Genomic DNA, 25575 nt, shown 5'->3' with positions numbered 1-25575 from the left:
AGGATAATGGAGGTCTGGCTATCCCAAACCCATGGGTTTATTTCTTAGCAGCACAGGCACAACATTTAAGAGGTTGGGAACAGGGAGGGGATGGTTCGGGACCAAGCGGGAGACTGGTGACATCTATAACTGGCATAACACCGCCAATAGCGGCGGTAGAAATAGGAAGTGCTGGAGCGCATGGAGGATTGAGGTGCCCGACTTTGGTCCTTATGTCAAAGACATGGTCCAAGATTAAGGATATGGTGGGGGTTCAGGGTCATAGTGAGTATTTTCCTATATGGCATAATCCCCGGTTACCTGAGATGTTCAAATTAGAGGGTTCCTCGCCATGGGAGGGTAAAGGAATATGGTTTGTGCAGCAGTTATTAGATGGAGATAATCTCAAATCTTTTGAACAACTAAGAGAAACCTTTAATCTGCCACACACACAATTTTATAAATTTTTACAACTGAGACATGCATATGAGAAGACTGTCAAGGATGGGATGCTTCAATTGTCAAATCACAGTACACTGAGGTTGATAGTGGGAAGGGGCCCGAATAAAGGTATTATATCTAACATTTATTCTAGTCTCCTGGGAGAATACCTGAAAGGACATCCCCTCACGATAAAAGGAAAGTGGGAAGCAGAGGTGGGGGAAATCTCAGACTCCCAATGGGAAGAAATCTTAGAGGGGGCACCATTATTATCTCCATCAGAGGCCCAGAGATTATCTCAAATCTATCTCCTGCATAGGGTATACAAGACACCAAGTCTACTCCATAGGATAGGGGTGCGACCTGACTCTTGTTGTCCTAGGTGTTCGTCCCCAGATGCCAAATTATTACATATGCTATGGGAGTGTAAGGAGCTGGAGGAATTTTGGAGACAAGTCTTACATGTAATCCGGAAAGTGCTGTCGGTGGACCTAGAGCCGGATATGAGGATATGCTTGTTAGGTTTAATCGAAAATGATAATATGGACGGGATTACTATGCTATGTATACAAAAATTATTATATATGGCACGCAAGACCATAGCGGCTCGATGGATCCAGACTTCGGCACCCACGGTACAGGAATTTATAAATAAGGTTAACAGTATAATTAGATTGGAGTGGGGGGTTTATTTGAAAAGAAAATGCCCCAAAAAATTTGATAAGCTATGGGGAAGGTGGATGAGCACCACTGGACTTCCGAATAGGGCCCTGATAGACTTGCGCAACAGCTCTCAATACCAATTGATGACTGTGGCTGTCTGAAGATATCTATGACAATTTCTTAAAGGGGAAAATAACTACCGTAGGTACTTGTTTGTGGGATGAAAAAATCCCTGCTCTCTAGGCATGACCTGTGTAGAAGGCCCAATTGGTCATTAGACTGGATTAATAGATGTGGTCTCTATCTGTCTGCTGTGGGGAAGGTGGGCGGGGGAGGGGGGAGTGGGTTGTTTCTTATTGTTTTTAGTCTTTTGTGCAAAAGTGCGTTGTTATGTGTTGTAAAAAAACAAAAAAAACAAAATTACAATAAAAATGTTTTGATTAAAAAAAAAAAACTAAGTTGAAATTGCTCAATAAAATCTTTGATTTAAAAAAAAAAAAAAAGAAGCAGAGGATGTCCTCTTGTCAGACAGTAATATATAATGTTCACCACCATAAATTATATCTAAACTATTTTTACCAACTTGTCAGGCTGGCAGCTTTCCTGACATGGCAGAGCATGGAGCATCTAATGTTGTATGTGCTGTGTAAACACTAAGAGTTCATAGCTTTACAGCTGTGCAGATAGTGTTGGAGAGCAGGAGGAAGGGGAGGAGAGTGAAAGGTCTTCGATACAGCTTGTGATGCAGAGAGAGGCAGACAGAGAAAGTTGTGTACAATATAGTGTTAGGCAGTCTGGCGCTTCAGAGTGAGCTGGATCATTAGGCCCAGCTTACTATAAAGAGCTGTCTCTTTTTACTTCTGAATGACTCCCTGTGTCGGGGAGTTATTTTCAGGCAGCCACTCCTCTCCACTCCACTTTTACCCCAACATTTTTTGTTTAAAAGGGGGCACAGTCATGGGAATGGGGCCAATTCAGGGCAGGGTTAGGTGAACTATCAGCTCTCAGTGAAGGGACAACCCTTTCATTCACCTGGAAGAGTTGGCTCTTAGAGCTGGCTCATTTGTGAACAACCCATCACTAACATAATCACAGGGGATAGAGGAACTGGGGAAGCCTTCTACCTCACTATTCTTTGCATAGGATTTATGAGACCCTTACCCAGCTGCAGACACAAGGCTTCAAATGACCTCCCCCCAAAGTGAGCAGGGAGCAATCGCCCCCCTTCCCCTTCCAGCAGTTTGAGTCTGTAGAATCTTGTTTTACACAATTATTGGTCTCACAGATCAGATCAACATAGACAGAGACAGAAACTGCCTTTGATTGACTAAACTGAGGAGAATTGCAAATAAACTGCTGGACTGTTATTATCAGAGTTATGCTTTAATCATTGACTCTATCCCTTCTCCTATATAATCTGTGTTTTGTGACAAACTTCTCTTTTCCATTTTCATCAATTTCATTAATCCACTTTAACTGTACCTATAGTGATGTGTATAGACAGTACATATATCATGATGCATTGAGGCTGTCCACAGAGAGTAGGTGTCTGCTGTACTAAACAGACAGAGTAAAGGTTTTGCTGCATAAGAAAACACTGGTCGGATAGTAGTCGCTGTCCTATGACATGTAGATCCAGGGCATCCATGAAATACATGTCACTGTCTCAAAATATTTTTAAACTCTTTTGTCAATGAAAGTAAAAAAAATGCTGCAATTAACGTATATACTCGAGTATAAGCCGACCCGAGTATAAGCCGAGGCCCCTAATTTTACCACAAAAAAATGGGAAAATCTATTGACTCGAGTATAAGCCGGGGGTGGGAAATGCATTGGTCACAGCCTCCCCAGTATATAGCCAGCCAGCCCCTGCCCCAGTGTATATAGCCTGCCAGCCCCTGCCCCAGTGTATATAGCCTGATAGGCCCTGCCCGAGTGTATATAATCACCCCCCCCCCTCCATTGTGCAGCACAACAATACCATTGTAGCGGATGGATCGCACAGAAGATCTAAGGGGGCCGCCGGAAAGGTGAGTTTTGATTTATTTTTTTGACTCGAGTATAAGCCGAGATTGGGTTTTTCAGTACATTTTTTGTGCTGAAAAACTAGGCTTATACTCGAGTATATAAGGTAGATCTGCTTCTGTTTTTCTTAAAACAAATTATAGAAATAATTGGCATTTATATTTTACATCCAGAAGTACACCATGAATGAATAAATGTGACCTATAAAAAGATTACATCATGTTATGTTTAGCTACTTATCCTAAGAAAGAATAGAAAATAACTGTTTGCAGTTTCAGTGGTGGCTCCTGGTCTCCTATGCTTCCGGTCCCGCTGTGCTGGTAGAGCTTATTTTATGTTTAGTACATAAACACTAATCCAATGCCTGAAGCCACTGCTGGAGCTCTTAGGGATAGGTATGTTTTTTTCCTATTTCTTAAAAAACAATGCTCCTGAGGGTAACCCGATGGTAGATGATTCTACTTGCCTCCCCATGCCATCTTGAATGGCAATCTTCTTTTGTCATCTTTTAGAATGACCAGGTTTCATGAAAAAAAGAGCTTTATAAACTATGCCAATGGCTCCTCTGATAATTCATTTTTGCATTCCCCTCCGGCCGATTCACATGCCTACACGTCACCGGCTCTCCTTCTGCTATTGCTTTTGCTATGTGTGATCATAGCAGAATGTACTGTGATAATGCTATGATCAGGCATCACACAAGAATAGCAGAGAGAGAGCCAGCATTGTGTGGGCATGTCAATCGGCCTTTGTGGAGTTCATAAATCGTGGAGCCATGAGGTGCTCAACAGAGCGCCTCGGGCTCATTTGCATAGTTTAGAAAGCTCTTTTTCTACTAAACCCGTTCATTCTAAAAGATGACAAAAGAAGGTTATTGCTGTTGGACAGGTGGACAGGGAGGGACAGGTTATCTGATAGTAGATGTCCTTTAACATTCCTGTGGAAAAGCTTTTTCTTATGGAAGTTGCAGAGCAGATGAAAGTATATACTTATTAGAAAATATTAATTATAATGACTGAAAAGTGTTTATTGTCTTTATTTTGATTGCCAACATTTTTTTCCAGTCTTTTAGATGAGATAAAAAGCCCTAAAGTCAAGAAGGTTCTGAGCATCCTGCAGGCTGCAAAGTCAAGGATGCTGAAGCAATGGAGAGAACTGGTATACTTACTTTTATTTTACTATTATTTAATTAGCTGTTTCTATAATGAAAAAAATATGTTATGCAGCTTCTAATTTTAGTAAATCAAAGGGGAGCTTGTTGAGTTTGTTGAATGGCTGATTCTTGAGTGAATAAATTCATTCACTCAAGAATCAGCCATTCAACAAACTCAGCCTGCCCCCAGTAGTATACAGCCAGCCCAGCCTGCCCCCAGTAGTATACAGCCAGCCCAGCCTGCCCCGTGTAGTATACAGCCAGCCCAGCCGGCCCGTGTAGTATACAGCCAGCCCAGCCGGCCCGTGTAGTATACAGCCAGCCCAGCCTGCCCCCATGTAGTATACAGCCAGCCCAGCCTGCCCCCAGTAGTATACAGCCAGCCCAGCCTGCCCCCAGTAGTATATAGCCAGCCCAACCTGCCCCCAGTAGTATACAGCCAGCCCAGCCTTCCCCCAGTAGTATACAGCCAGCCCAGCCTTCCCCCAGTAGTATACAGCCAGCCCAGCCTGCCCCCAGTAGTATACAGCCAGCCCAGCCTGCCCCCAGTAGTATACAGCCAGCCCAGCCAGCCCCCAGTAGTATACAGTCAGCCCAGCCTGCCCCAGTAGTATACAGTCAGCCCAGCCTGCCCCCAGTAGTATACAGTCAGCCCAGCCTGCCCCCAGTAGTATACAGTCAGCCCAGCCTGCCCCCATGTAGTATACAGTCAGCCCAGCCTGCCCCCATGTAGTATACAGCCAGCCCAGCCTGCCCCCATGTAGTATACAGCCAGCCCAGCCTGCCCCCAGTAGTATACAGCCAGCCCAGCCTGCCCCCAGTAGTATACAGCCAGCCCAGCCTGCCCCCAGTAGTATACAGCCAGCCCAGCCTGCCCCCAGTAGTATACAGCCAGCCCAGCCTGCCCCCAGTAGTATACAGCCAGCCCAGCCTGCCCCCAGTAGTATACAGCCAGCCCAGCCTGCCCCCACTAGTATACAGCCAGCCCAGCCTGCCCCCACTAGTATACACCAGCCAAGCACTAAAAAAAAAACCCTCAAAACTCCGGCGGCCCTGATGCGCAGCGCAGCTCCCCGATGTCAGCACGGCTCCTCTTCTGTCTTCCGTGCCTGTCTTCTTTCTTCTGTAACAGCCGCACTGCGCATCGTGCCGCTGGATGGTGAGTATATAAGTCACATACAGAAAGACAATCCAGAGACAGACAGAGAGACTGTCAAATACAGTCACATACAGAGAGACAGTCCAGATACAGATAATTACCTGCACATGAAGTGCGACTGCCGAAAATATAGCTGATGATGACAGGATACCCGTAGAAATAAAGGTGATGATGACAGGCTAAGCGGAAATAACGGTGTCATGTGACTAGCCACATGATAATGCTCAGAAGACGGCGAAGATGTCGTAACATATGCGCATGCGCTGTGTACACATGACTACCAAATCATGACGTCTCCAAGCACCGTCTGCGCCGAACCGGAAGTGCAGCTATCATGTAAACAAGTCACATTGTCAAGATCAGTAGCCGTAGGAAGGCTAATGTGATGTCCGCATATGCTATACAAAAGTATATGTAACACATGAGCGGACTATTGAATACATCAAAATAATTGTAGAAGACAAAGTACAATAATATCACTAAAACATGACAAATATATAATTATGGATCATGAGCTTCAGGAACAATTATGTTAGATCCTGATGAGTGTCCTCACATCTCAAAAAATTATACAAAATCCCTGTGTGGGATGCTGCTGGCTAGCTGTTATCAGGGTCAAATCTACTATTTTTTGGACTAATGGCCCTGTGTCTGCTGCATTTTATTACTGAGGGGAGGCTGCTGCTGGACATTTCAATAATGGGGTGGCTGCCGAACATGTCATTAATGAGTGGAAGCTGCTAGACATTTCAATAATGAGTGGAGGCCCCAGTATACCATATATACTTGGCTTATACTTGAGTATATATGGTAATTCTTTTTAGCTCCTCCTTTTTTATACCCCGCATAGTAGACTGTTTTCTCAGCATGTTTTGAATCGATCCATATTTATGCTCAAAGTGCCAATTAGTAGAATTAATGTAACTATACTGCAGAAATATCTGATTAGTATTGTACATTTAAGCAGCTAAGGTTCTATTTTGTTTTTGGCACAGTCATGAGATCTGCCATCCTTGCTGGTACAAAGCTGTTGATGTTCTCAAGGGAGTCAAAGATGTGCATTTCTCAGATGCTTGCCTAGTAGTGGTTCAATCAGGCTTATAGAGCAGAAGTTCTTTTATTTCAGCTATAACCTCTATAAGTATATGAACAGACAGTGATCAGCACCCTGAAGAAAGTGAGATCTGGTTATACAGCACTATTCTCCATAAGAGGGTTCCTAAGTTTATTACACTTGAATAGCTGCCAGTCAATAGCCAGTGTCACTGTTGAAATATGTTTGGAACAAAGTCATTCATGTCCTAGAGCTAAACTAAGACCCATTTATTCTTCCAGAAAGGTATCTCTCTGCCTTGCAGTGTGACATTTTTACTGCTATTCTGGGAAGTCAAATTGTATTTTGCTAGACATGGAAACAACATTAATTTCTTTAATATTTTTTATGTTCTACTGTTTGTCAATGTAATTTCTTTTTTTTTTTTGACAGGACTGCAATGTAACAAATGCTGCCAATGAGGCAAAGGACAATGTAAAATATTTGTACACACTAGACAGGTTCTTTGGACCTTTAGGAAAAGCATCTCCTGTAAGTACTTTGTGTAGAACTAAGGTAGATTGCTACGCAAATTCTTATAACATTTTTATTGTGAATAATAAAATAAATCTAAGTTAACATCAATGTTACCGAGTCCTTTGAGATTTATGACTAAAGCTGCCACAAGTGCCCCACTCCTTAGGAGATCATTAACTTTTTCATGTCAGAATTAGCACTGGGTCAGTAAAAAGTCATGTCCATAGAGAAATATACAGATGCAAGGGTTACAATGTTTTCTCCATTCTCACTACATTCAAGTGCACGATCACTTCTCAAAACGAACAGCTAGTATTCATACAATATTATAGAGGTGTTGACATTTACCATGCAAAGAGCTGAGTTGTTAGAGAAAATGTACTATATGATGTGTTGTTTCCAAAATACATATAGGGGCAGATTTACCAAGGGTCTGAACAGCGCATTTTCATCAGGTTTCCCCACTTTTTAACCCAAATTGCCCCGGGTTTTTGATGTGCGCAATCGGATTGTGCCGGTCGTGGACGTCATATAAGATATGTGACCTGTGAGTTTTTAGCTGCTATACTGCTCCTGTAGGGGAGAAGAACAATGGGGAATAAGGCAGTGCTGGTATGAACACAGTCAGTGGAAAAATGTTACTGATTATATGGTAGTTAAGTGGATTCCTACTGTGATCATTTTTACCTTATTTCTAAGCAGTAAGCTAAAATCTTTCCATTTATAGGTGTAGATTATGTCTTGATCAGAGCTCACGGTCCCCATTGACTTTAATTATGCACTAGTGAGGCCAAAATCACTATGTAGTCAACAGCATAAGCCTGTATTTCTATGTGAAACCGCAGTCACAAACTGTCATAAAGTCGGTTCGCTTTTTTTTAGTAAGTGATCGTAAATCTGAGGCCTTATTCCGTTTTATGTGTTTCTGGATCTGATTTTGAGGTGGTTATTTGCCTTAAAACAAAAATGTCCCCTTTTATCCCTGTTTCAAATAAGCCTTAGATAATAGGGCATATCGACATGCAGTTTTAAAGCAGCATTGATTCTGCTGCCGATACAGTGGCAAAATAAAGCGGGGCACATTGCTTTTATTCATTTCTGTTCAGACCTGCTTATCTTTTTGAGATGAATACAGATGATAATTATTTTGAAGTTTTATTTTTAGAAGACATATATATTTAATACAATTTTTTCAAATGTTTAGGCTACAATGGTAGAACACATTCCAAGCTTGATGAACAGCATCCGAATGATCTACAGTACATCCCAGTATTACAATACCTCAGAACATATGACATCTCTCTTCCTTAAAGTTACTAATCAAATTGTGACCACATGCAAGAATTATTTGAACCAGGAAGTTGTGAAGATCTGGGATCTTAAAAGGTATGGTATGTCTGTTAATGCGCTTGTAAAAAGCACTTACACCATATGATTCATATTTTTTTTTAACTGTCCCCAATGTTCTCAAATGTGGCATATGTTTAAAGACTGGGAGCCTTATAACAAAGCCTCCATTGTGGTGTCAAATTTTGCCAACAACAACATAAAGATCTGGATTTGTTTTCCAAACTAGTCATTTTCTTTCACTTTCACAAGCGCTTACTCTTGCATGACAAATCAACAACAACTAGGTTAAATCTCTCCAAGGATACTGTAGTAGCCATACAATCCGTCTCTATTGTGCTTACCCCGGCACATATTATAGTGTTAAATCTGTGTCACAATTAGTAATAATCCCCTTAATTAATTTGTCCTCTATTATAGATAAAGGATTCTGATGGGTTGATATTAGTGACTGATCAAGATACTACTGGAATTTCCATGGTGGTGTTTAATTTTCTCAACTAAATCTTTAGGTTAACCAGTTAAATGCCACATCTCATTTATAGTTAAAATGCCATGAAATTTGGCAAGGAGGGCAAATTTACATTTATGTTCTATAGTTTTAGTAATGTTACATTGTAAATTTCTCAGAGAAGACCTTCTCAAGAGGATCTGTGAATGTGTGTACCTGAATGAACAGTACCAAGCATCTTTCCACAAGGTTAAGGAAAAACTAAAAGAAACCCCAAATGAGAAGCAATTTGAATTCAGGTAAATAATCCCTATAAAACTCTTTACATTGGGAGAAAACACTTTTCCACAAGGACAAGGATTCCATCCCAGCCTTTATCTAGTCAATTCATACATTAATCATTGCAAAATCATCTTTTCTTTATTATGTAAATGAGGCTGGGTACATGGAGAGAGACGGTGCTGTCACTCCTGTTACCCCTCCCCTCTCCTCCCCCTGCTCATGTCTGTGTGTAATGTATAGTAAAGCATTGCTAGTGTCTGTGCTTTATCTGCTGACATGCTCTCCCTCCTAATACACGTGTGAGACAGACCTCAGCTACACAAGTACCTGACATGTTCTGCTATAACATGACTGCCTGGAGCTATTGTATCTCTCCTATACACACACAGGCTGCAGGGGGCGCTAGCACCAGGAAGCACATAGAGGAGACATTACACCATTAAACCTCACACCATTATACAGGCTGTCAGTCATGTGTATAGTAGTATCTCATACACACAGGCTGAAGGGGGCGCCAGCACCAGGAAGCACATGGAAGAGCCATTACACCACAGCATTGTACAGGCTGTCAGTCAAGCACTGGGGTGTGTGGCTGTTCCTCCCACTCATGAATAAGCTGGACTGCTAGAATATGATAATGACTCATTGGACATTTCACAGGTCATTTGCATACAGCTTTAGGACCTCATTGCTTAGTTTTACAGGCATGTAGAGGCAATGAAGGGATAGAGGCAATGCTTTCTAATGGCAGTTTATGAAAACATATTTAGTTTAGGGGTTTATGTTGCCTGACAGGTTCTCTTTAAATTTGGTGAACAAAAACTGCACAAATTTATTAGTGCTATCATATGTTAAATAATTACTAATAATAATTTACTATGGTAGTTATTGGGTTTGTGGTAACATCATTGGCGTTAATGACAGAACATATTAATGCAACCCTGATGGTCTAAGATTGTAAGGGGGTTTAATATTAGTGATTCTAATGTCTAGAACAAAGAAAAAGTTAATATACAGTAGGTTACTCAGATGCCCAGGCTACATTGTGTCTGGAGTATGAAGGTTCAGAGTTCATAGTCTTCTTTAATCAGCTGCATCCTGCACCCCTGTGGAAGTGTGCACCATTTTTCTTGGTGTACTTTGTTCATGCTCAGAACTGTGGCACAGACAGAATTGTGGTGCATGTTAGTAATAAATGTTAGCTAGGTCTTATTTTTGGGGGAGGCCTTATAACTGTAATATCTCTCTTGAAAAAAAATTGTACCAGGTCTTATTTTCAGGAGGGGGGGGGGGGGATTTGGAAATTCAAAACCTGATGTACAATAACTGGCAGCAAATATTGTTGTATTTGAGTCCCTTTATGTGTCTTGTGCATTATTTTTGTTATTATTTTTAAACTCCAACAAAAAGAAAAATGTAACTTTCTTTCCTAACATCCACCTTTTGGAAAGAATACTTACAGAAAAGTGGGGGAGATTTCTATTCATTTAATGTGTTACCTCATTTAGAATAATCATGGTGTCCTTATTTTGCCCATATCAGCCGAAATAAGAAAAGAACTATAATTCTATAATATATTAACTGTCAGTCCAAATGATTTATATAGCCTATCACATGAGATAAGTACTAAATTACTGGGCTTTCAATAATCCAATTTCCAATTTTAATAATTATTACATTTCTAATTGTACAGAAATGCATTTTACTGTGCCTATAAATTGTCTTTTTTAATGAAATTTCAGTGAAAATTATATATTTGGGAAACTGGACACATTCTGTAAACGTCTTGAAAAGATATCAGACATGAGCAATGTTTTAGAAAGTCTGGCTGATCTTCAGAACATTAGAATTGAAGGAATTGAAAAGATCAATATTCGATATCAGACAATTGTTAGCAACACTAAGTCAAAGACCTATGATGTTCTTGATCATCGGAAACAAGAAGTAAGTAAAAACGTGCTATTGCTCAGTCGTAATAAGGCAGTAATCAGTTGTTACGTCAGCCAGGAGCCTCACAGTTGTCGCCAGGGCTCACATTAAAATTACTCTTATAAGCTTTGCTGGTGGTGGATTGTTAGGTTACATTCACACCTCGTGTCCTTAAACTTATACTGGCAGACAGAAGCATCCTTTTTGCCTCTGTCTGCTTAGTATAAATTACATCCAGCAGTTCATTTCCAGTCTCCTCTGAGCAAGCACTGTAATGTTCTCTGGGTAACATTACTGTCCAAAATGGACAGTGAAGTCACTCTGGAGGTTCCCTGAATGTTCCTGAAGTTTGCTCCTCCTCCTCCTTTCAGGTTGAGGAAGCTGAAACCGGACCTAGCCGGGCGGCTATACCGCAAAGGATATAGCATGTCCTATTCCATTCCCAAACATCAAAAGGTGCATGAGGTGGCATAGTGTTTGTCAAGAAATTCAATTCAATGACTTTAATGACAATTTCACTTTCCACTGAAGTTTTAATGGGGTTTCTTGTGTGTACTGCTATTTTAAGTCTCTTTTTTTGTGTTCATTTTAGTTTGATAAGGACTATGTGGAATTTAAGAACCAAATCGAAGGTCTTTACCAATCTCTTCAAGGATTTGTGGATTCCTGGTTTGAAAAGCCATTGACTGTAAGTGTACTAGATTGCAAAAAGCAAGTCTTCAGATGTTGCTGAAGACCTGGTAACGTCCCACATGGATAAGCCAATGACAGGCCTGCTCCACTATTCGCTCAAACCTCACATGCAATAACATGCAATAACTGCATATATAATCTTGGGTGGGAGAAACACTTTGTCTCCCTTTGCAGAACAAAGTAAGTCCTGTTTACACATGGATGCAGTGAAAACTGTCAATCAGCCTGTGTGGTGGGATTAGCAGCATTCTGAATGGGGGAGATGTATCAATCTGTCTACGCATTAGACCATTTTTAAGCAGTTTTTTTACTTCACCGAAAAAAGGGAAAGGTCTATCTTGTGCTCCAGAAAATGTATTATTGTGCAACACAAACTAGACCAACTTAAAAGGAGGTGCAAAGTAGGACTCCCCAGTCTTACACAGCACCAGATTTATCACCCAGCATTACACAAGGATTGATCTGATGCAGCAGAAAACCGTCTAGTTCTACTCTGCACTGGTCTAATGACCGACACATTAATACATCTTTCCCAATGTCTTTATGGTTTCTGTATGGTATTATTCTTTTATCACAGAGTTCCATGTCTCTCTCTCTCATAAGTCATACGCTCTTTTAGGATAGCACCTCAAAAGTCAATTAAACAAGAAAAGACATCGACCATCATATTACCTGATGGTAGATGACTATTACTTACCTTCCCTTCCTGTCCCCATGTGTCCCAAGCTTCATTTCTTATATCTTTGCATGGCCACATTTTTGTAAAATATATAGGTATGCAAACTAGCCTGTGGTGCTCTGCAGAGCACCATCAGACTTTACCTTAACATAATTTATGCTTACCCTGGGGCAGTGCCAGCCGCATTCTGAGAGCCAGTGATAGCTTTGGCTCACTTTTCAAATCTGGCGATTGTCAGGAAGCTGGCAGCACAAGGAATGTTCTCTTTGTGCATGCATGAGATTGTCACTGCCCGGCGCGAGACTTGAAAAGAAGCGGTGACATCACCGGCTCTCAGAATGCGGCTGTAAGTGTGAATAAATTATATCACGGTGGAGCCTGATGCTCTGCAGTGCACCTCAGGCTAATTTGCATTTCTAATAAACTTCAAATTGATCAGGTTTGTGCCAGCTGAGCTGCATGTGTATGGCTTGCTCTGGAAAGAGTAAGAAAGTCTACATACACTTAAATTGTCATTAAATTCCTCCAAAAACATTGGGCTTTTTTCTGTCTGTTTTTTTAAATTTTCTGTGTATGGTCAACTTTACCTTACCAGTCAATAACAAATTGTACATACAAAACATGACCCAAGTGTACAGATGAAACTTGAAACATATCTAATCTTTCAAGAACCTTGTAGAAATTGGTAGTCCAATGTGTTGTACATAATGTTACTGGACATTATTTGACTTATAGTTTTTGCTATCCAGCAGCTTTCATCATTGCAGGCTCTGTTAATTTACATTTCCCTTTAGCTGTGGGTAGACATTTTACTAGTGTTATGCACTGCTCCCTCACACTCCTAACTCCCTCACATACAGTTTGTATGTGGTGTGACACTTCTTTGCCTGTTTTACTAGACAGGATTTAGGGGGGTAATTTCAGAATTAAATAAGATTAAGAGAGAGGAAGATGAGATTCCCGTTATACAAACCAAAACTGTTGGGGAAGAAAGCATTTTGCTTGGTGACCGTTTAATTCGTTTTATATTAATACTACATCAAATATTTTTGTTTTTTGATATTTAAGACTGAGCAAATGGTGAATCTGCTGGTGAAATTTGAAAGAATTGGGAAGGACCACCTTGACTTTGGGGAGAAATATATGGTAGTTCTACAGAGATATAGTCGGGACTTGGAAATGGTCCGAAAACTGTACCAGAAGCATAAAGACAGCCCTCCAACACCTCGAAATGTTCCCCCGGTGAGTATATATATATACCTACTATACAATATTCTTGCCTTAAACATAAACCGCCATTATAAAGTTGTTTTACAGTGATTCTCCCCTGTTCCATTGGGGTTTGAATAGTGATACAGGAGCTTTGCTGGTGGTTATACAGAAAGAATAAATGGATGTGTCATTTCGTCTTGCCTTTAGCTACAAGTACTTTTCCTACAATATTTGAAAAGCGGGTTTCGATTTTCTTTTATTTCCAATCATAGATAACAGGGAAGATCATGTGGGCACGGCAGCTTTACAGAAAAATTGACCAGCCAATGAGATTTCTAAAAACAAAAACAGAACTATTACAGGTTAGTAATATATCATTTCTAATCCAATATTGACTCTATATCAATGTAAAATGACATTATACTTGTCTCCTAGCAGGCTAGCTAAATATTTTACCAAAAAAGCTATATAACATAGCTTATGGGGAAACATAGCTGATCGGAAAAGAGTGTCCCTGTGAGCAGCAAAGCGGGATGTTATTATATATAAAAAGTATACTTTTCGTTTTGTGAATGTTTATTGATTTATTTTATTAATGTAATAATTTTAACAGCTTTGTTTCTGTTTAATTTTGTCAGATTATCTACTGTATTATAATTTAACTTAAAATTATTCAATTAACAGGCCCATACAGGACTAGATGTAAGTCCATAGGGTGGAGTTGGAGCTGCAACATCAGGTTCCAGACATTTTGGAACTGTGATTTAGCTGTTAAAACCATCCAAATCAAGAACAACCTGTATTCTGTGATCGAGAAATGTTCATTTTATGGTCACAGTGGTACATGGTTGTGAGTCACAAATGCATAAGAATTTATTAGATTCAATATTACACATGTTGAGTGACCAATGCAGCAGATTTCTTCCATTCCTCTATTTCCATTCATCTTATTGGGATAGTTTCTAAAACATGAGTTCAAATAAGAGATATATTTAGACTCTCTTATTTACTAGAATAGACCCTGCAGATCTGGCACATGGGAATTAAACTGGGTTTTGCAATAGATCTTTTCAGAGGGATGTTTTTACCTATATATGTAGTACAACTGGTAATCAGATGTTGGCCCATAGATGTTTTTACCAGGAAAATAACTGGTGTAACAGTACATTTTTCTCTAATAAAGGATGATTTAGAATTGTTATACTCTATCTACAGATCTCGCTATGTATCTTACTATACATCTGTTTCCTTATCTTGTACATCTAATTTACAGTATACTTGAAAATATCATATTTTAGAAATAAAACAAATTTCTATCTTTAGGGAATTGAAATGAAAAAAATTATCCGGAGCTACAACAAAATGGCTGCCATCCTAATGGAATTTGAGCTGCTGTATTACAGAGGATGGTGCAAATGTGTGGAAATGGCCAAAACAGGACTGCACGCATCTCTGCTGGTTAGACACCCAGATACAAAGGTATTTAGTGTAGCACCACTTAAATGTGCTAATTACTCTCTACCGATTAATGCTTTTATTTTATTGAATATATATTTTTTATTTGATTTTTTTATTTGCCCTCATGATTCAATTGCATCATGATTCAATTAATACATGATGCAATTACAATCTTTTTGACTATAGAAACAAAACAACACACTCCTCAAGCTATTAGTAATATTTAATTGTTAACTAGCTACTCGCCAAGTTAAACTGTACATTTTTGTTCTAAGGTTCTTCTTTTTCTCCCCCCCCCCCATATGTCATACCCTAATGTCTACCCATCCAGCTCTTCCCTCTCATCCCTTTATTTCTTTATTGATCAGTATATAATAGGAAACACACAATTGAAAATGTAAAAGTATTGTATTGTTTATTTACCATTTTCAATGTAAACAAATTATTTTATCAGAACCAATAAAAAACAGTGGTTAAAAAAAATCTTTTTGGCATTGGTTTTGTTCACATATAGGAACTATACGTAAATCTGGATCCTATAGTTTTGGAAGTTCTGTATGAAACAAAGTATCTTCATAAGATGGGCTTTGAAGTGCCAGATGTCATACATAGTATTACCACTAGAGAGCAGCAGATTAAAATGCAACAAATTAAGTAAGTACATGAGCAAACGTTTTTTTTAAAAACTTGTTATACGGATGTAATCGTTACATCTATTTGAAAAAAGTAATATGTACTATTATATTCTATCATATATTTCCAGTTTACATATAGCTACATCTACTGTATATATCAATTTCCCAACTGTACTCAGTCCTAGTATTCTCTGTCCTGTGATTACCTGTGGCACTTGGTATAGTTACTCTGTTACTATAAATATAACCAGGGCCAGGCATAGGTTGGATGGTTCCCTGTGTGGAATTGTAGGTGCTTAAAATCTGACACAAGAAAAACAAAAATGACATACAGTTTTGTTTTCTAAAGGCTGAGGGATGTTTAAATGTCAATAATGGATAACTGATAAGAAGCTTATACCATCATTTTACAGTAAACCTTTGATAAGTCACCGCTAGTCAAGATGAGCATACTTGTCTTCATCCGCAATCAGTTACAGTCAGAATACCTCGCCCATATAAAGTGATTGACAGCCATTCCTTTGTGTAAAGAACTCTGTAATAAGTATTAGGGCACAGGAAGTAGGGCTCTCTTTGCATTTCCTTCAAGGATTTCAACTTTAGTGGTTTTCTCTGAGAAATGGTGTGCTTATGTACAATATCACAAGGAAGCTACTATGAAACGGTTGTGAGACAATGAAACGAAGAGATCGCGGCACTTCCGAATAAAACTTGGGTCTTTATTTGATAGTAGAATTAAAACATGGTAGATGAAACAGACATATCGCCTACGCGTTTCGAGCTGTTGTAGCTCTTCGTCATGGCTAACATATGTTGAATCAGGTAAAACTTTTAAAGGAAACTTCCACCAATAGGGTTTAGGGGCGTTGGTTGGTCATGTGGTGTGTCACGTCAGAAAGAAAGCGGCACGTCATAGGAGGGCGTGTGTGTGTATCACGGGACCGACTCGCCTCGAAGGGCGTATTACGGTCACGTGGTAGCCGCGTCATAGAAGGCGTGTTTACACCACATGATCAGCTTGGGAAGGGGCGCTGCCCGGTCATGTGATATATACCAACTTCGGAAAAAATATCTATACAACAGTGTAAGTTAAACAGATATACTGTACAGTATTGCATCAAAAATTCAAGACCGGTAACACCACTTTGAAACCCTTAAAGGGGATTTGTTATTAACAACCATATTTCAAAAGATATCACTAACACAAAAGACATATAAGGTAACTCTAAATTGAATGAGGTATAAAGGCAAAAAGAGATTACGTTCTGTGTAAAGGAGAAAAGGATAGACCACGGAAACTCTCAACAAGTGTGCAAACATATTAAATTTAGGGTGACACATACTTTGTGGTATAATCAATAGAAATGTGTAAGGTCTGTCCTGTAGTTCAAACCTTGAGGGAACCTGCTGCCCAGTTTGAAGATCCATAGGGCTTCCCTTTGCAATAGAATTTTTCTTTTGTTACCTCCTCTTTTTGGGGAAAATATTTTTTCTATGCCATAGAAGCGTAGTGAGGAAGTTACTCCTGCATGTACACTGGCAAAGTGTTTAGAAGCTCCGGACATATTTGTCTGTATTGGTTTCGTACTGTCCCTCAAATGCTCAGCTATTCTTGTTTTGAGTTTGCGTGAAGTCGATCCTATGTAAAGTAAATTGCATGTAGTACACTCAATCACATATACAACAAACTTTGAATCACAGTTGATAAATGATTTTATGTAAAATTTCTCCAATGTATTACATGATAAAAAATAATCTACATTGAACCAGGTGAGCTGCACAAACTTTATTTTCTACTACTTTATGAAACGGTTGTGGTCGCTCTTTGTTCTAACTAAGAGCTCATTCAGACGGTTGATTTTGGGGCCGTGATCTGGTCGCATGATTTGCAACCACATCACAGCTCCCATAAACTTCTATGGCTCCCTGTGACAGTGCGGTGAGCACACGGTGTGTCACTGCACCGTCACTCCATGGTCTGCTCTCCTCCCATGGCCCTGTGCTCACCCAGGATCTGGTCTGGGCAAACACCGGGTCATCTAAATGCACCTTAACATGAAACATGTACTATGCCACCTGTTTTGACATGTCTGATTGGAGTTATCTTTATAGATTTGTCAAAGTTTTGAAATGGTAAAGCAATAAGGTATTGCTTGATAACGCTAGATCTTTTATGGTGCCAAATGTAGTTATTGCTAGTATGTCTCTGATAGCTCAGATTCTCTCTCTGTATCAAACGCTGCTCTCATACAGGGCAGAAAAATTTACTTGACCGGTTTACTTTAAGTCCAATCTATAAAACAAACATATGTGAGTCATGGCATGGACTGGGAGCAAAGATATGAAGAGGAAAATTATGGTGTGGCCAGAGTTCAACTACAGTAGCTTCAGGACTCCTGATAGACCCAAACAAATAGGTTTCCTATTGCAGAAAATGCTAAAAAACATATATTCTTTATTATCTCTGGGCACCTAATGCTCCAAGATGTTTTTGACTCCTGATTGGGTCTACCACTTGGTCCACTATCTTGTATGTTTATCTAGTTCTAGTGTACAAATTATTTGCATAAAAATGGCATTTGATATTGAAGTAATAGCAATATACCAACATACATAGCATGTACCAGCATGCAAAGCTAAATGTTTGAATAGTAATTTCTCATAGTTTTGGCAAAATTATAAATGAATATAAAATTGTATACAGTGGCGTAACTAGGAGAGGCAGGGCCCCATAGCAGACTTCTGAAGGGGACCCCCTGCTGGTCTAATATTATACATATATTACATTCCTATATACATAAACATACAGTTCATCACTCATACATACACATTTATACACTGTCCCACACATATAGGGCATATACACATCACATATACACACATACATTGCCATATACACACATACAGCTTACATACACACATAATGTACTGTATTTATACACGCCATACACCATATACACATACAGCATATACACATCACAGATACGCACACATAATATATATACCACAATATGCAGCATAATATGTATATAATGGTGCACATTCTTCATTCTTTAGTGTCAGGGCTCATGGCCGGGCCCCCTGACACTGTGGGCCCCATAGCGGCTGCTATGGCTGCTAACGCTGTTACGCGCCCCTGATTGTATATGAATAAATTAGAATGAGTCATTCATTGCTAAGCAGAATTTCACTTTCTATGAGGGCACCCTAACCCATTACGCTTCATGTAAACAAATTTCGAACTGTGCAAATATAGCTGTCAAGCAGGAAAGGTACAAAATACTAACATTTCTTTTATCCTTGGGGCTTCATGAAATATTTACAGACTAGACTATGATTCATCTTTGTTGTTTGTTTCCTCCTGCATCATGCAAGGGAAATTAATTTGTCTCCTCTAGAAAAATTAAAAATGGCACTACATGTTTTATATTATCTATTTATATATTTCATGTCTTATCAACTATCAATTCATTTCTTGAATGAATTTAATTATTTTTATTCATCTGTAATATTGCTGCAGAACTAGATGATTTTGTACTCTGTTTCAACAAAATGGTGGTTTGAGGGCATCTTATATATCCAACTTTTTTATCAAATCTAAATGTTTATTTATTAACCATTTCTTTTGAAATCTATTCCTTTGTGATAAAATGCAGCCAATAGCCTGTTGTGAAGAAATGTATGGTCAAGCTTTAGCCAAAAGCTGTATTTCTGCTGTAAGTTTGTGGAGATGCTTTAGCCAGTAGCTGCAAATCATGAAATCTCTATGGTAGAGCTTTAAACGTTTTGCTCTAGAGCAGTGATGGGCAACCTATGACACGCGTGTCAGTGCTGACACGCATAGCCATTTTCAGTGACACGCGGCCGACGGAGAGTTAAGTTTCATCCTCGGCTCCTACACGGCCAGGTGCAGTAGCCGGGAAGCTGAGAGATTGTCCAGCACGTTGTAATAAATAGTTGATGTGGAAAATCCCCATATACTGCCATACTGTAGTATGGCAGTACATGGTAGGATCAATCAGACAACCTAGGATTAAAGTACTCTAGAAGTTAAATAATTATACATATTTGTTATTTAAACTATAAATATCACAAAATTATGTTTTTTTTGTCAAGGTGACAAACCACCCGAGTTATGCTCGGTTTTTTGGCGAATTTTGACACACCAAGTTTAAAAGGTTGCCCATCACTGCTCTAGAGCATTATGTAAAACAAGGCATTATTTTTGGTAACTTTGTCCAGCCAGCCCAGTAATATGCATCTATCTTGCATGTGGAATAAAGTACCTATAGTATACAAAACACTGTAGCCTTTGGATTTTAAGAGACATGACTAAAATATTTAAAAGGAATTTTCCTGGCATTCTGGAAAGACCAAATTGGGTTGGGATATGAGTGCCAAAAAGTGTACTTACCCTAGTTTGGCTCTCAGTTCCTACACAGTTCCTTTACTTCTGGTCTTTGCTACTTTCAGCTCTGCTCCAACTGTGGTTAAGTAAATTACTTTACCTGAGTGTAGTTGGCCCCCCATCTTGATCAAATCAAACAAAATTCATGTCAAACGTTTGTGCAGCAGATATTTTCATTTGTGTAGTTTTTAAGATATTAATAAAAGTTTACAGAGGTCAACCAGTCCCCCCCACATTACCCAAATCAAACAAAACAGTTGCCAATCTTTTGTGCTACATTTGTGCTGGTTTGTGCTGCTCAAATTTGTGTTAGTGCTGCTTTTGGTTTAAAGATATTAACAAAATTGTAAAGGTCAAAAGGTCAGCCAGATCACCCCCAAAACTCACCGAATTAAACAAAAGTGGGGTCAAACGTTTATGATGGTTTGTACAGCAATATTTTTTGTTTGTGATGCTATCATTTTTAATATATTGATCATTTTTTCCAGTGATCAGCATAGTTTTTTCATTCCAAAGTACAATATGTTAGAACCCCCTGGTGATTAAACAGGAGAGGTGTCACTAGTTTAGTTTTTTTACCAGTTCATCCTAAACACCTTAACTTATCTAAACACATACCTTCAAAATGATAGCAGCACAAATGAAAAATTTTGATGCACAAACGTAGCACAAATGTTTGACACCAGTTTGATTCAGTCAATGTGGGGAGTTGGCTGACCTTTTGACGTTTACAATTTAATTAATTTCTTCAAAATAAAAGCAGCACTAATAAAAATTTGAGCAGCACAAACCAGTGCGTAGTACTGTAAATGTAGTACAATTGATTGACACCAGTTTCCTTTGATTTAGGTAATGTGGAGGGACTGGTTGACCTCTAATGACCTCTGGAAACTTTTATTTATATCTTAAAAACGCCACAAAAATGAAAATATCTGGTGCAACATTTTTTTTTTTTTTTGTTAGATTTGAACAAGGTGGGGGGCAACTTCACTCAGGTAATTACTTTGGCAAATCGGTGGCCTCCTGAGACCTGGGATGTCACTTCCTCTAAAGCCTTTTCACGTGGTGCTTCTGGTTGTCTCTGGTTGTTCAAGAGCAAGGCAAATACTCTTGACTCCAAATATAGGAATCAGAATAAAACCCACAATGAATCCTGGAGTTAATTCTTTTTTATTTAAAGAACTTTTTCAATTAATCGACCATCAGAAGATGATTTGGCAGTGAGTTTCATACTTATGGTCTCATAGTAAATAATCTATTGTAGGGGTGAAACCATTCTGCTTATAGATATACAGGATGCCCCTTGTAGTAGTTTAAGAATCTGTTGGTACTTTGCCATCAGATTATACAGTATGTACATCCCAAGGTTTCTTTTTAGTGTTAATTTTTAAAACCATAAGACCTTAAGGCCATGTCAAGTTTTTTGAAGTACAGTACACATTTGTTGATATATATTCTAGCACACTTAAAGAGATCACTGCAATTTGGGGCACTAAACCATAAACCTTAAAGACAGGCAGGTAATTTAGTGGCCCAAATCAATCTGAAAGGCTACCTTTTAATCCAACAGATGTGTCCTAAACGTATTCAATATATTGTATTGCTTGACCACAAACACCATTAATGTCAGAGCTTGTCATACTTTGTATATTAAAGGTACAGGCAGCTTTATTTCTACTTGAGGGAAAGGCTTCATAACTTCAAAAGACTTCATAATGCTCATTATTTAGACAATAATTTGTTCAGTTACACCAAAATGGAGGGTTCATTCTCTCTTGTGGTACCTACAGCATTATCAACAGCTCAAAAATAGGTTGAAAAATACTAATTTCACAATGTCTACTCCTTGTTCTGGCCCTTGGCATGAACAAGTTACAAATCCAGTGCAGACAATATTAAGTACTTTGCATTAAGGTTTAAAATAAAATTTCAGTGAATGCATATAACTAAACTGTTTTCCTTCTATTTCAGGCTTCAGGACATGCTGACGGACTATCAATCATTTGCTAATCGAATTCCAGTTCTGCTCAGGCCATTAATGACACCTTTTATCAGCCAGATTGAAGAGGTCATATCTCCAGGCCTTACCCAGCTTTCTTGGACCTCCCTAAATATTGACAAGTGTAAGCAGACACTAATTGCCTATGATTAATTTATGTTTACTATTGCTAGAAGTAAAGGTGTTTCACATATACATTCATAACAGCTTCTTGTAGCAAAGTAAAAGTTCATGCTAAAGTTGATTTTTTTTGTGTTAAAGATCCATTGTTGCAATCACCTCAATTTTTTTTTTAAGTATTGGGCTCTTTGCCAGCACAGATCCCAGAGTCATGTGGGCATCTCCCTCCTACATGTGAGTTACATAATCAACGTCCAACACAGCTCCCTATTTATGCCTCCCTTATGGCCCTTTAACATATGTTTTAAAGCAAATCCTGCACATGTGTGGTATGATGTGATCATTGGCGTGTGATAACCTGGGCAAATCTGTGCATGCGCAGTGATACAGTGAATACATGCCTACTCTCCATTTTGTGGAGAGGAGTACCAACAGGATTTCCTTGATTGATTTACAATGGCCAGTGGGGAGGGGTGAAAAGGGAGATATGTTGGAATTTGATTCTGTGACTCGACTTGCATACATAGAACGACCACATGACTCTGGCCTAGGTCTGTGCTGGCAAGGAACCAGGCACTTTTTTAAACTTTCATTTTGAGTGAATGCAGCAAAGGATCTTTATTATAAAATCAACTTGAACATTATTAAATCAACTTTAACATCAACTACTTTATTACTAAATTAGGTTGAAATATGGAAAACTTGATGTCAGGTTCCCTTTAAAAGCTTCGACCTTCCTCCCTAAATCTTATCAGTATAGAGGTATTTTTAATCATTACAGAACTTTTAATTCATACAGTGAGTAGTCATTCTTTACATAACATTGGAAAAATAATTAGAAGCTAAAATATGAAATGGTCATTTTCTTGAACAAAGTTTGCATAAATCAATAGTAAAAGTGAACAAAAGAAGCTTTGTTATATGTTATCAAAGCAAAGTGCCTCCTTTCCTGCTTACTTTGACTCTCATTTCCTCCTTCCCTCATAACTCTTCTTTATCTATTTATATTCATGTGAGTGTTTTAGTATAATTCTGAGGTATTCTCTCCAGCAATACATCCACACTGCTGTTCTCTCTTATTTTACAATGCCTCTCAGGGTTGTGGTCACTGAACTCTGCACTTCTATTAATACAGAAGCAGCTGCTTGATCTTGACTCTACCTCTAAACTATTCCTAGGGTAATTCAGCCTGCACATGTACATGTGTCTTTCAAATCAAGCATCCCCTAATGGTCTTAAGAACGCAAAATGGAAATCACTTTATTCCTGGCTCTAAAGCCCTTCTAAGTCTTAAAATTTTCTTACATTGATCAAACCGAAAAGCTTGTATTAAATTTCTTATGTGTACCAAGGTCAAAGGAAACTGAACTACAGGTGGTCCCCTACTTAAGAACACCCGACTTACAGACAGCCCCTAGTTACAAACAGACCTCTGAATGTTGGTAATTTACTGTACTTTACTGTACAATAAACAGCTATAACAGTTATCAAAGGTGTCTGCAATGAAGCTTTATTGTTAATCCTGGTTCTTATGACAATCCAACATTTTTTAAATCCAATAGTCACAGAGACCAAAAATGAATTTGTCTGGAGTTGTTATTAAAATATACAGTTCCCGACTTACATATAAATTCGACTTAAGAACAAATCGACAGAACCTATCTTGTACATAACCCGTGGACTGCCTGTATAAGAAATATGGAAAAAACACTACAAAAGTTAAATTGTTAGTCGCTCATATTGTTACTATTGGTGGTGACAAGCTTGTCGTCCTACTGGGGTCTGGGGCTTGATGTTACTCCTGTAGTTTCTCTAGAATAACATTTCTGCTTCACTATGAAAAAATCGAAGTATAAATATATTTAATGTAATTAAAAAAAATAGGGTTATTTTAATTACAACAAAATTCTTTTTGCTTTTATTTCAGACATAACTAATGTCTACAGCTCCTTAAAAGAGGTAGAACAGATTTGTAAGGAAGCCTCTGACATCCTGGAGTGCCGTATCGAGAAGTTACTTCTGGACATTTCTGACACATTACTGGTAGATTTACCTGAAGATGACACAATCACTGTCCCAGTTTTCTTGGAAAGAACAGAGAAAGTCATTGCTGCGGCTGCAGAGACATTGTCCATGTAGGTTTTTTTTCAGACCCTTTTATTAAAATAAGGGGCTCTGAGGACCGGGAAAGGAGCCTTAATTTTACAAAAGAATAGGACATCTTCAAGTTGTGCTGCAGGAGATGTGATCTGTGGGTCACTAAGGTTATGTCTAATACATGCTTTGTAAATGCATTCTTTGAAGTGTTCTAAAAAAAAAAATGTAATTATAAATTTGGAGGGTACAAAGACAGTTTTATAGTCACTACCAAGATTTGAGATGCACTCAGTACACATCATTTCATGTTATTTAATAATCTTATGATTTATTTTCTAGGCAAAGCAAACAAGTGGAGCTTTGCTTGTATGAAATGATTGATACCCTCAAAAGCAAATTGAAACCATCAGACAGAGACAGTCTTCAGGTATAGAATTTTACTTTTTCTACATATTGTAAAATTATATTTTTTTCTAAAATGTACAGAAACCTTGTTTTTTTTTCTAAATAAAATGATGATTGCAATCCTCCCTCCTAGAGATACCTTATTTTTTCAGTCTACTTATGTTAAATATACTGCAGACACCTGTAAGTATGGAAAGACCTGTTACAGCACAAAACAAATTAAACTAGACAGTATGAAACAAATGAAAAGTGGGAACTCTACTGACAAGTGGGTAGTTCTGTGCGAAGGAGACATCCTGATATTGCTGATCTCATAATAGATTCTATTACTGTTCTCTTTAACACAGGACACAATAGCAATATAATAGTTTGTAATATTCTATTGTATTGTGTATACCAAATAATTGACATATGTGTGGTAAATCAAGCCATTGCACCACATTATTATGGCTTTAAATGTCAGTTACTAGATAATAATTTTAATTTCTAGGGATGAATGTTACCTTTTTGGTGCTTAATACTTTCCATGTTACATTAGTCGAAGCTGCGAACGACCTGTGCCCCTAACAGTTCTGAACATGAATGTTAGAAATATGTCTTTTTCTGTAATAAAGGGTTTATGTACAATAACTCAAGGACATCGTAAAGAAACATTTAATTTATCATCAGAGCAGTGGTTCTTGCACATGGTGTGCAAGGACTTCTAGATTGTGGGTTAGTCAATCAAGCTAGACAGCCATTATTAACTGACCAGTGCATTACACATATTTATTGGCCCCTTGGAGATCTGCAAAGTATAGAATTGTTGATAGGTATTATGTCACCTATTAGCTTGCTGTAAGGGGATTACAATATATACAATATATATTA

At 38.5% G+C, this 25575-nt stretch overlaps 1 protein-coding gene across 4 annotated transcripts in view; it reads left to right on the top strand.

Moving 5' to 3' along the window:
* LOC140133127 (dynein axonemal heavy chain 5-like) overlaps positions 1-25575 on the top strand; it is a 244846-nt gene that overhangs the window by 39569 nt on the left and 179702 nt on the right. For all 4 annotated transcript variants that reach the window (XM_072152821.1, XM_072152823.1, XM_072152822.1 and 1 more), the window contains 13 exons: positions 4173-4266; positions 6907-7005; positions 8195-8376; positions 8968-9087; positions 10813-11014; positions 11592-11687; positions 13440-13613; positions 13856-13945; positions 14907-15062; positions 15556-15695; positions 22056-22207; positions 24131-24338; positions 24640-24727. In XM_072152821.1, the coding sequence (XP_072008922.1) occupies positions 4173-4266; positions 6907-7005; positions 8195-8376; positions 8968-9087; positions 10813-11014; positions 11592-11687; positions 13440-13613; positions 13856-13945; positions 14907-15062; positions 15556-15695; positions 22056-22207; positions 24131-24338; positions 24640-24727 (1801 nt within the window). The remainder of the gene's footprint in view (positions 1-4172; positions 4267-6906; positions 7006-8194; positions 8377-8967; positions 9088-10812; positions 11015-11591; positions 11688-13439; positions 13614-13855; positions 13946-14906; positions 15063-15555; positions 15696-22055; positions 22208-24130; positions 24339-24639; positions 24728-25575) is intronic.

This window comes from Engystomops pustulosus, chromosome 5 (assembly GCF_040894005.1).
Source record: "Engystomops pustulosus chromosome 5, aEngPut4.maternal, whole genome shotgun sequence".
Taxonomy (NCBI): domain Eukaryota; kingdom Metazoa; phylum Chordata; class Amphibia; order Anura; family Leptodactylidae; genus Engystomops; species Engystomops pustulosus.
Note: the sequence above shows the minus strand (reverse complement) of the source record. Positions and strands in the feature narration are given on the sequence as shown.